Source organism: Epinephelus moara, chromosome 9 (genome assembly GCF_006386435.1).
Source record: "Epinephelus moara isolate mb chromosome 9, YSFRI_EMoa_1.0, whole genome shotgun sequence".
Lineage (NCBI taxonomy): Eukaryota > Metazoa > Chordata > Actinopteri > Perciformes > Serranidae > Epinephelus > Epinephelus moara.
In genome coordinates, this window is record NC_065514.1 from 31,207,211 (window position 1) to 31,220,085 (window position 12,875).

At 41.3% G+C, this 12,875-nt stretch overlaps 1 protein-coding gene across 1 annotated transcript in view; it reads right to left on the bottom strand.

Annotated features, from left to right (window-relative positions):
- LOC126395867 (tenascin-like) overlaps nt 1-12,875 on the bottom strand; it is an 85,866-nt gene that overhangs the window by 27,158 nt on the left and 45,833 nt on the right. The window contains exons 4-8 of the mRNA XM_050053623.1: nt 9,371-9,935; nt 6,753-8,066; nt 6,106-6,369; nt 3,740-3,855; nt 1,971-2,124 (exon numbers count right to left, since the gene is read on the bottom strand). Coding sequence (XP_049909580.1) covers nt 1,971-2,124; nt 3,740-3,855; nt 6,106-6,369; nt 6,753-8,066; nt 9,371-9,851 — 2,329 coding nt within the window. The 5' untranslated portion in view covers nt 9,852-9,935. The remainder of the gene's footprint in view (nt 1-1,970; nt 2,125-3,739; nt 3,856-6,105; nt 6,370-6,752; nt 8,067-9,370; nt 9,936-12,875) is intronic.

Consider the following 12,875-nt stretch of genomic DNA (forward strand, 5'->3'; position numbering starts at 1 on the left):
ATTAATTTAATTATTAATCAAACTCCAAATTAATAGTTTAGCGTATTTTATGAGACTGATATCTTTAACTGGCTATCATTTTTCCCTTTACGGGAATGATGCCCCACGAGGTGATTTAATGTTAATTAAGTCACATTATTTAACATAATTATTAATTATTAATAATAATTATTAATTATTTCCGATAGCCAATTAAATCCCAACATTTTGGTGCCTCTGTGTGAAGCCCGAATTTATGTTCCCAACATTTTTGGTGCCTCCGTGTGAAGCCTAATGTGTTGACCCCAACACTACCAGGGGCAAAATGCCCCCGACAGCATAGCTCCTAGGGTCATTAGGGCACTCAAACTCCTCCACCACGATAAGGTGACGGTTCTCGGAAGAAACTCCTTCAAGGTATTCTTAAGATTTCTCCTTTAGGGGCGGCAGTAGCTCAGTCCATAGGGACCTGGGTTGGAAATCGGAGGGTCGCCTGTTCAAGTCCCCGTCCGTACCAAAATATGGAGCGTGGACTGGTAGCTGGAGAGGTGCCAGTTCAAGGCACCGAACCCCCCACCCGCTCGGAGCGCCTGTCATGGGCAGCCCCACTCTGACATCTCTCCACTTAGTGCATGTATAGGTCCTGTTTGTGCATGTGTGTGTTTGGACCTGTGTGTAATTGACAACAGAGTAAAAAAATTGAATTTCCCCTCGGGGATTAATAAAGTATATAAAATTAAAAGAATTTAATTAAAATTTACAAGAATGGGACGGACAGCCCATCTACAGCCTCACAGAGCTCTCAGTCTTATTCCTTAAAAATTATTCATGGAATGGAAACTGAATTAAAATGAATTGAATTTCCAAGCAAGCTGTTTCTCCCTGCTTCCAGTCTTTATGCTCTGCTAAGCTTATCTGCTCCTGGCGTCATATTTAGCCCACAGATATAAGTGAACCATCGATGCAATTCTCCTTATGCAATTAGTGTATTTCCTTAAATGTTGCACTATTCCTTTAAGTTTTTAAACAGCAAAGTTATTCTCAACTATATCAATGATTTAATGTGTCTCAGTAGGAATGATTTAGTTTCTAATACAACACATGTACAGTCTACATTCGTTTGGGACCAATATGTTTTTTAGCCTTTATACATAAAACAGCATGTAAGCTTCAACTTGGCTCTCTTATAAGACAAAGCAATACTTGGATCAACACAGGAAAGGCTTTTATGAAATGTAATGTGATTCCCTTTCACTCAGATGTTATGTTTACAATCTGATTATTCTCCTGTGTTTACATGTGGAGGAAACATCTCTTCTCCGTGTTTGGGAGCCGTGCTGAAAGGACCTCTGGGGGTAAAAAGGGTACGAAAGGTTTAACTTCTCTTCTATCATTCATGTCTGTGAGCTGCCTCTAGTTTCAGCCTACACAAATAAATGACATCAGGAATAAAACTGCGCAATACCCAGGGAAGCCATCGACACCCACTTGTAAACTAAATGGCTTTTCCATGCACAATGAAAGTTGTTTAGCCTGGCATTCCAGATCGATTGCATAAGCAACTGGACGTTTTTCAACAACATAATGTATGGAGTAAAACTGCAATAAACGTTTCAGTAAGCAGAGGACAAGAGCTAAGAGTAAGATTTAGTGAAAGTTAAAAAAACTATTACATGGCCATGCTAGGATGAGATGCCATGTGTTTGAGTTATTAGTCTTTAGGTTAAAATCTGTTAGATGGAACTATGGAGAGCCAGCGGGGATTTCCTGTTATTACTCTTCTTTTCATTATGGAATTTCACTCTTTGACATTAATGTATTTTTTTTACTCTGTGCTCAAGTGAAGTGAAAATACCAAATTGCTAATAGCTGCCAGACGGAGCAGGAAATGACATAATCGTACCATCTGAACTCTTCTTTGGTACAAAGTGGATGATTTTAAACATCTGAGTTTACTCTAAATAAATGTTTGTTTACAGCCTGAGACTTACTGGTAGTGACTTTTTTGGTTGTTTGGGGTCCTCTGGTGTTGTTCTTGATGATGTTAAGAGAGACTTCATACTCCTGTCCTGGACCAAGGCCTGACTGGAGAAACTGGTGTTGAGATGGTGGAAGGGTGCTCACGACTTTTCCATTTTCTTCTTTCTGTAAGGACACAAAACACATAATCTAATGTAGAATACCACTGTGAGAAATTCAGATTAACACACACTGGCTGCAGTTGCCTTAATCACTCCATAAAGCCAAGTTTATATCCAACTGGTCAGTATTTAGATTCCTCTGGTGCCAGAATATTTTAACCAGTTCAAGCTAATTTTATTTGAACTTAAAGGGACAGTTGACCTCAAAATCAAAAATACATATTTTTCCTCTTACCTGTAGTGCTATTTATCAGTCTAGATTGTTTTGGTGTGAGTTGCCAAGTGTTGGAGATATCAGCTGTAGAGATGTCTGCCTTCTCTCCACTTTAAAGGAACTAGATGGCACTCAGCTTGTGGTGCTCAAAGTGCCAAGTAAGTACATTTGAAAAACTTAACAGTAATGTCTCTTTTTCCAGAAATCATGATCCGGTTACTCAAGATAACTCTGACCTGGATGACCCAAGATCAACAGTAGGAACTTCTTTCTAACAAACTACACCCACCAGTCATATCACACCAAACTCCAACTAAATTGATAAATAGCACTTACAGGTAAGAGGGAAAATATGTATTTTTGATTTTGTGGTAAACTTTCCCTTTCAAGAAATAGTTCAACATTTTGGGAAAAACACTTATTTGCTTGCTTGTCAAGAGTTAGAGGAGAAGATCAATACCACTGACGTATCCATATGTAAATAATCATTCATTCAATCATTCAAACCAACTGCAGCATGACTACAGTGAAAAACAGCAGCAGTGGGCTAGCCAGCAGGATACACACATGTACTCATGTACATGCAGCTGGACTGGCTTACCGAAACAAAGTACAGAGAAGCTCATTTTACAACACACACAGATGGAGCCTGACTTCATTCTCTGCTCAGGATGTCATTATTCCACTATCTTTTCATAGCAAATAGTGTTTTGCTGCTATATTAATGCGCTAAATGTCACACACAGCTCTTTCAAAGTTACATAAAAATATTGTTTTATTAGAGTAAAGGCTTGGTAATGGGAATAAAGGCAGTATCTTCTCACTGTGTTGGCATATGGTTGAATTTTAGATGATCTCTCCAGCTGTGAGATGTGTAACATTTCAGTTAAAAACAGGAAAATAATTACAGTTTCATTCAGTGCTGCATACAATAAAGTGAGCACTGACGTTGATCTGATCTATGTATGCAAGACACAGCTGCTGTCAGTTTACACAGCATAGGGAAATGTTAAGAGATGCAGTAAACTAAATCACACAGCCAAATATCAAAACTAACATGATGGTCAGGAAATGACATTCATATTTAGAAATGGGTCAAAACTTTGCAGAAACTGCAAAATTTAAAAGAGGCCTCCGACTTATCAGCTGGCACAGTTATTTCTTCTGAAAGACTTACTGGCTGGGATTGGAAGCAGCAGATTTACCCGCAGTTCTATGACTTGCCCTCACTGAGGTTTTTTTTTCCATATGTCAAAGCAATTTTAATGGTGAGCACTAAAATAAATCCATGTTTTGCTGAGACTCCCAATAAGCTGGCATAGCTTTTATCACCTCTCACTTTTCCCCCCTGTCACTTATATAATAAAATCCTGGGCGAGCCTTCAAAAGCGATGGGCAGACTGACCGTGTTGCGGAAATAGATCTCCCAGCCATCAAAGGCGATGTCCAGCTGGTCCCACACCACCTCCACAGAGGTCTCTCTCACTGATTTGAACCTTAAACCCTCTGGCTGTGGAAGCTCTGCAGGGATGGAAACAAAAATAATCACTGATAGCATGGCCACATAAACTTTTTTCTTTGGGCATTCAGAGTGGTGGCATGTAACTAAGTACATTCCCTCAGGTACTTCACTAAAGTACAATTTTGAGGTAGTCTAGGCACTCCAAAATATAAGGCACACTATCAACGGGGAAGGAAATGTCACAAAGGTCTTTATTGTAGTGGCTAAATCATTAAAAAAGCCAGCATGTTACGACCACCGTAGGTCTTCTTTAAGGGACCTTTTTAATATTTCCATCTTCATTGATATTTTATTTTCGAGTGCCTGGATTGAATTCCGGTTCATCCTTTTTTTTTCCTCATTTTTCAAGAGCACCTGACACATTTTTGATCTACATATGAATATACAGAGCAACTAGTCATCTCTTTTTCCTACAATTTTGAGTATCTTGGACTTCAGTATTTCAATTTTCTGCAAGGTTAAACTTCACTCCACTACATTTTGGGAAATTTTAGGGAAATACTGCATTTTTACATTTATTTGACAACTTTAGTTACAAGTTACTTTGCAGATTCAGATTAAAGTTGTAGTTGGTAACTTATATTCATATTTGCTGAAACTGTCACTACTTTCATACGTCTCTGCCTACTCTGTTGCCTTGTAGTGCTTCTAATGGCCTTACTGCACATGGCCAAAAACAACCAAACAGGGCCGAGGAGTCTTGTCGAGCAGCTGTCAATCACGTCAGTCACTGCTCATGAACTGGGAATCATGAATCAGGATTGTGTCATTGCACTGCCTATATCTGACCTCAGATGTTCTCAGAAATATTTTAGTGCACTGTTTAGCTGTAAAATGAGAAATTTGTGATCCGACTGCCGTTTTGGAAAGAGTTGACCAAAGTAACAAGCACGGCTCTCCGTCCAGGGCAAACTTTCTCATTTTACAGCAAAACAGTGCACTAAAATATAAAAACATTTAAGGCAAGAAATAGGCAATGCAGTAACACAATCTTGATTCATATTTGATCAGCGCTGCCCAGTTTGACGGTGGTTCATTAGAGACTCCTCCACTGTGATTGGTTGTTTTCTGTGTGTGCTGCAGTCTGATTCTAGCGAATGCCATTAGAAGTGGTAGGAAAAAGAAGGACACGATTTTTTTATAAGCCTTTTTTGCACAAAAATTGCACTATAGGGCCACTACGAAGTCCCCCCGTATGCCGTGTTTGCATTTTTACACACAGCCAAATGATGTCGCCATTATTTCACTCCATTGTGTGATTTTAGACAGCTGCCAGCATCACTGAAGCAAAAGAGACATGAAAGGTGTCACATGTAAAACAACAGCGTCAGCCTTTAACGTTACATATAATATACACGTCAGCAGCACTTTCTAAACAATACCAATGGCAATAACAATCATTTACTGTCTCAGTTACACAGTGGTTGATCTTGTCCTCTGCTCAGAAGGTAAGGAGCACCTGGACCTCATCGTTTTCCCAATTTGCAGACATTTTCGGACGCTGTACTTCTTATTTGAATTAGCTGCTAACTGCTATCAGCTACTTTATAAATCTCTGTGTGATGAGTGGCACACATAACACATTGTCAAAATGTCACACCAGTCCTGTCCATGGTGCCATCCTGGCCACTGTCCCTTTTACATGAAGATTGTTTTGGCACTGTTATTACCTCCTCTGTTGGCTTAAAGGTGAGACAACTCTGTCTCCTCATTCTGTGATTGTACCTTTTATACAGGATGTCGAGGCGGAAAAATAGCGTGAATTTCCTACCTAAAACAGGCCATGTCAAGGGAGCAACAGACTATCGGTCAAATGTATTTCATTAAGAATATAGTGACAATTTTAGCAAATATGACAAGATTATGTTCAGAGAAGTTACCAACTTTAGCTTCAATAATACAAAAATAATGCGCAAATAAATGATGACGAATACCAAGCAGTATAAAAAGTAGTTGAAATGAGCTCTACCTTGATAAGCTGCAAAATTAAAGTGATAAACACAATAAAGCATCAATAATTATAATCCAATAATATAATGAACACTGTAAGAAAATGGGCCATTCTGCATAATGAGTACTTTTGCATTTGGTACATTTTAGTTTATCTGGAAGCCAATACTTTTGTCTTTTTACTTGTAAAAGAGTATTTTCACACTGGTATTGTTACATTTACTCAAGTAAAAGTTTTGAGCATTTTTTCCATCACTGGGTATTCACAACAAAATAGCAAGCAGATGACTGTATTGTACCTGTAGCCACCCTCGCGCTGACAGGGACACTCCTCTTGTTGCTCAGAACAGCGTAGACATTGATGAAGTACTCGATGCCAGGCTCAAGCTCTTTGACGGTAGCTGAAGTTTTGTCTCCTGTCACTGCGAACTCCATCTGAAGACCACCTGGTTTGGTGGGTACGTACGTCACAAGGTACTCTGTCACCAACATCTCATTGTTCCAGCTCAGGTCCACCGTGTCACCAGTGACTTCGCCAACGGTAAGGTCCTTTGGAGGAGACACTGGGGAAAAAATGGATGCAAAAAAGCAGTTCTGAGGATGCTGTCTTAAAGAGTTTCTCATTCCCTCAATCACAGAGAATCCACCACACAGACAGAGCTAATGCAAACTCCAGAGCCACATCTGGCTGTGGTGTGAAGAAGTGCCAAAAAAAGTGCAAACACAGTGCAGACAACGGCAACACACAAACCTAAAACCTCTTTTATATTCACTGAAATAGTTTCTCTCAAGATGGTGTTGAGTGAATTTTGAGAATAGGAGGAAATGACATCATCCTGGATTTGATTTCATAGTACAGCTAGTTAACACATGGAAAATTTCAGGATGTGTGAACTGCCAAATCCTTCTTTTGTGTGTTTCTACCCTGAACTGAGCAGCTACTTACCTTCTGAGCAGTCTTCTCCAATGTATCCCTCATCACAGACGCACTGACCGTTCACACAGCGGCCTTTCTCCTGGCAGTTGTTGAGGCAGCTTAGCTCTGCACAGCTTTCCCCTTCATATCCACTCTCACATGAGCACCTTCCATTGATGCAGCGCCCCCTGTTGTTGCAGTTACCTGGACAGGCGTGCACAGAGCAGTCATCTCCTGAGTAGCCTTCCTGACAGATGCACTTGCCGTTGACACAGTAACCACGGGCCAAGCAATCATTTGGACACGCTTTCTGACTGCAGTCCTCCCCAGAGAAGCCTTCGTCACAAACACACTGCCCATCAATGCACCGGCCACGGTTTCTGCAGTTGTTGGGGCAGCTCAGTTGGGCGCAGTCCTCACCGGTGAAGCCTGCATGACACACACAACGTCCCTCAATGCACTCGCCGCGGCCATAGCAGTTTGAGGGGCAGGTCCTGATGCTACAGTCCTCACCAACGAAGCCTTCCTCACACACACACTGGCCGTTAACACAGCGCCCTCTGTGCTGGCAGCTGTTTGGACAGGAAAGCTCAGAGCAATCATCTCCTTGGAAACCAACATCGCAGTCACACTGTCCATTTATGCACTGGCCTCTGTTGTTACAGTTGTTCAGACAAGCTAACTGGCTGCAGTCTGCGCCTTGGTAGCCTGGATCGCAGATACACATCCCATTGAAGCACGTCCCTCTGCCGTTACAGTCGTTGAGGCAGGTGAGCCGTGAGCAGTCTTCTCCACTGAAGCCGGCGGCGCAGACACACTTGCCATCCACACAGAAACCATTACCATGGCAGTTGTTGGTGCAGGTGCGTTGTCCACAGTCCTCTCCGGTGTAGCCCTCATCGCAATAGCAGGTGCCATTCATGCAGCGTCCACGGTCGTAGCAGTCTTTGGGGCAGATGAGTTCAGAGCAGTCTGAGCCAGTCCAGGGTTCATCACACACACAGTCTCCGTCATCACAGTGACCGCGGCCTTGGCAGTTGTTGAGGCACTTGGTTTGAGAGCAGTCTTCGCCGAAGAAACCATCTGAGCAGATGCAAACACCACCCACACACTGGCCGTACGCTCCACAGTCCACAGGGCAGACCTCGAGTGTGCAGTCTTCTCCGGTGAAGCCTTTGAAGCACACACACTTTCCGTCAACGCAGCGGCCCCGGTTCTGGCACTTATTGGGACACTCAGGTTCAGAGCAGTTGGGTCCCTTCCAGCCAGGCTCGCACACGCAGCCACAGGTTTCAGTGCTGTAGTTTCCATGACCATTGCAGTAAGGTTTGGTTCCCACCGCACCTTTAATAAGAAAGTAAAGACACTGTTTTACCAATTTAATTAGAAAGTTTTGTTGAATATGATCTATGTGGTATCAAATTATTTTTGTAATACAGTAATGTCAGTTTTTGTTTTTTTCAAAATACGTCATCTTGAAAATTTCCGCCACTAAAGCAACAGCTTTTTTGTGGTATTGGGAGTTAACAGAGAAAATTGATATTACTTTCAAGTCTTGAGAGTGATATCGAAATAAGCGAAAAAGCTTATTCCCCTTAATGTCAGTCTCTTCCTTTGAAGGTCCAGTGTGTAAGATTTAGGGGGATTTAGAGGAATCTAGCAGTGAGGATTACAGATTGCGACTAGAATTCCTTCAGCGTTCATTGTTTAGGAGGTTTTCACCAGGACCTGAAGTATGCACAGAGGTCTCTTCCTCTCTAAAACAAATGCACCCAGTGATTAAAACCCATAAAACACTTAACAGAGGCAGTTTCACATTGTAAATCAGCGTTTCTCCTTCCCTGTTTGGCACATTGCAGATGGCCCAATGCTGTTTGGCATGCAGAACACAGGCCGCTAACCTAGCACCTGCTAATCTGTGCTCACCTTTTTACACAGATAACTTAAGATCCAGATGTTCAGGATGGTATTTACTGGGAGCCACATTATTTGCAGAGGCCTCTCCCTCTCCAAAAGAAATGGACCAGCTGATGAAAACATTTTTTTCGTCAAATAAATTAGTGTTTTTTTGATGCTGCTCGTCACTGATTGGTGGCTAACTATGCTGACCAATGCAAAAACGCAAATGGAATCTAGAGTCAGTATTTGGTTTGTCCAATCTAGGCTACTGTGGAAACAGTGCCATATGGCCATCTCCGTAGATGACAACCCGCTCCCTGTGTAGATATAAATGGCTCATTCTAAGGTAACAAAAACAGTTCAGGTAATATTACACTAAAGAAAACATACATATTATATTATATTCCATTTCTGTCAATATATCCCCCTAAATCCTACACACTGGAGCTTTAAGAGTGCATCATTCAGCTTATTTTAGCAACTACTAGAGAAAAAGACTTCCTACGTTCATTGATATTCAGCGACTATATGTCATGGCATTTGAGCCATATAAAGCCCCATTCAAACTGGAGAGTTGTTGGGAGTATTACACACCCACACTGAATTCCTTCACTCCTCAACAGATGAATGGAACAGATGTGCTATGTGATATTCTTAGTGCAGCACTTCACAATGCAATTTTAGAGAAATATTTAACTGTACTGGCTGTAATCTACATACCAGACACAGCATGACAAAAAGACGCCTACCTGTGACCTGTGCACTGCAGCAGGGTCCGTCACCATTGCACTGATCTCTCAATGCTGAAACTTCTCCCTCAAGCATCTCCAGCCGGCTCATGAGGTCTTTCAGGCCGGGCAGGTTGTCACTACACCCACAGGCCTGCCGAGGTATGTTGATGCGGTGGGTAAAGAGGATCTGGTTCTCCCCATCCAGGGTGTGCTCAGTGGTGTGATGGCCTGAAGAGACTGCTGTATCTTTAGGATGGAGCTGCGTGCTCTCTGGAGCATCCAGGTCCACCGAGCACAGGGAACTGGCAGGAACATTGATGTTATAGACGTGGTTGAAAACTACAGGACGGTCCGCGCTCGGGAAGGTGATGTTATTTTCTTTAGGAGACTCCAGAGTCTGTCGCCGATGCCGTAGGATTTCCTTCACAAAGCCAGCATTTGATAAGCTGAGCAAAGCAGTCAGGAGGAGGCAGCAGCTCAGAACCCCTCGTCTACCCATGCTAGATGTGGAATGTGGATATAGTGAAATAAATATTTGTTTGAACCTCTGATTACAGGCCAATCCTCAGTAATGGTGAAGGTTCTGGAAAACATAAAGAAAATGTTTTATCACACAAATGCAGTTTTGTTGTAAGTGATGAAATGAGCAGTCAAATTATTAGTCAATTGAGAGAAAAATAGCAACTGTCTGGATCATTGATTAACTGTGTAAGGCATTCATCAATAAAAAATGGCAAACATTTAAGGGTCAAGGTTCTCAAATGTCAGTATGTGTTGCTTTGCTGACATGATAGTAAGCTGAATATTGTAGGGGCTTTGGACTGCAGGTCAGAGAAAAAAACATTCATTTTTTAAAAAGACATTTATTGGTGTAACCCTGTGCTCTAGGATATCAGATATCAACCGGCATATTTCCCTACTTTCTGATGTTTTATAGACCAAATTATTAATCGGCTAAAGCTGATATCATATATGATATCATTGAGCAAAATCACTTTGAGCATATTGTAAGTTGACTGAAAGAAATCTAGACCTTTACACCTCCTTGGTGTAAAGGTCTAGAATGTAACCTGTGACCGGACACTTTGGCCAATCACAGGTCATTTCAGAGAGAGGGTGTTCCTATTGGCCTTTCCACAAATAAAGATGCACATCCCTTTGGTGAAAGTCTGATTCAGTAGTGGACAAAGTTGCTATTCCAGCATTGAAAACAACTGCCGAACTGCAAAGCAACCCAAGAAAAGGAAGACGGACATATCAAAAAGAGAATCTGACAATAAACAAAATGTGTCATTATCGGTGAAGCATTTCAGAGATGAAGAGAAAATGTTGCTAACAGTCTAGCCTTCTGCTAACCGGAGTTAAAGGCTCATAGCTGCTGATTCTTGTTCTTGTTTTTGTTTATGTAGCTAATGTTAAAAGAGTTTCAAATCACAGTTTGTCCTCTGCCTCACTCCCCACTGCTACAAACCACCTACTGAGAGGAGAGCAGGCAGCAGCTCTGGAGATGGACCCTTCCAGAAGAATTGGGGAAGAATTGGGGCAGAAGGACCTTGGGGTGGCTAGCAACTAATTCTTGTCTTATTTGTGGTCTAAAACACAGATTTTTGCATAGCCCAGCTTTAATGGCTCATCACAATCCAGAAAGGTTGTGAAATGTTGTAGACAACAAACCAACTACAGCTTTAACACCAGTTATTTGGTGAATAGCTAAGGCAGAATTAATCTTAGTGGCTGAAATGTATCTTTTTCTTTTGGTGTGACAAGAAATTCACAAAAACATATGAAGAGTCTGAGAATCATTTATCTGCAGTGCACCTTACTGAACAATGGGCTACTATGAAGCTATGAAGGTTTTTTCCCCCACACTTTTTGGAAATTTTACTTCATTTTTCCAACTCCCAGTGCAACACTGCAACAATCACATTCAAATGTGTTCATTGGAACAAACAGCAGAGATCAGTCAGAGGTACCAGGATCCCTTCACACAAGTCTTTCTTATGAGTCACACTGATTATTTACTGTCTGTGCCACATTAGTACCTGAGTCACTGACTACCACAAACCACTGTGGGTACTGGGATCTAAACATGTAGTTAGTGTGGCGATGTAATTCATCTCTATGTGATATAGCTACAGTAAACAAACCACTGCTACTTTGCTAACTGTCTTTACATTTACAGAACTTTTAAAAGGTCAACAAAGGGAAAAAAAAGCCAGTCTTAAAAGCCCAGACTGATCACCACATCAGATTGAATTTACACTTGCTTCCTGTAGAGTTAACTAAATAAGAAGAGTGTTTGTACTGCTGTATATAAAAAAGGCTCTAATACCAGATAATCCACAGCTGTACTGCCATATTAAGTCCTTTCATGGTACAGGTATTTGAAAGAAATTATACAGTTTTACATGAAACAGAAATAAATGTCAGAGTATATCAATATACGAGGGTATACAGGGGGAAAACCTACGTCTTTTTCTGGCCATTTACAGTATACCCACCTATCAGCCAAAAAACCATTGGAATATTATATATGACAGTATACCCAGTTCTTCCTCAGTAACTTACCCATCTACCTAGAAGTACACCCACCTCATCAACTACCACTACACCACTGCACACACAAGACTCCTTTTCACCCACGATGACTTCATCAGCTGGACACTATGAACACTATAATTTGTGGGAACTAAACTAGAACTAATGACAAGCTTCTTCCTCAGCGTGGGAAAGCCTACTTGGATTGCACTGTGCTGAGTTTCCAAAGGAGCTGAGTAAGCAGCATACTGAAAATCAATAGAAAGGCCCACAGACTAACTGACATACTGTATGTGTGCAATGGTCTCTTCCTCGCAGGGTGTTCACCCTCAGTTTCACATGCACATCTGCTGCTATGTCTTGGAGGCCTGCAAACTTCTATAAAAGAGGGCTGCATCTCTGTAAGTGATGCAGGATTTTGTCCAGACTTTTTGATTGGTAGCGGCTGGCAGAAGCTTGCACATGCAAACCAATTATTTCCAGAAGGGCATCGTTCATGTAGTGATAGCTATGATAAACGTGGTGCACCTGGATTCAGGTTCTCATGAAGACTTCTGGAAAGTTTTTTTATTGAGACAATGCTGTTACTTAGCTATCAGGTAATGAAAGTAGATGTTCAACAACGGTCCAGCTTTAGTGTTTGTTGCATCTTAATATAACCATGACTGCATCCACTTGATTTATGAATAAGACATTTTATACTCCAGATGTTAGAAAATCAAAGGAGTTCATGACACTCTGCACATACACTGAACAAAAATATAAATGCAACACCTTTGTTTTTGCTCCCATTTTTCATGAGTTGAACTCAAAGATCTAAAACATTTTCTATACACACAAAAGACCATTTCTCACAAATATTGTTCACAAATCTGTCTAAATCTGTGTTAGTGAGCACTTCTCCTTTTCCGAGATAATCCATCCCACCTCACAGGTGTGGCATATCAAGATGCTGATTAGACAGCATGATTATTGCACAGGTGTG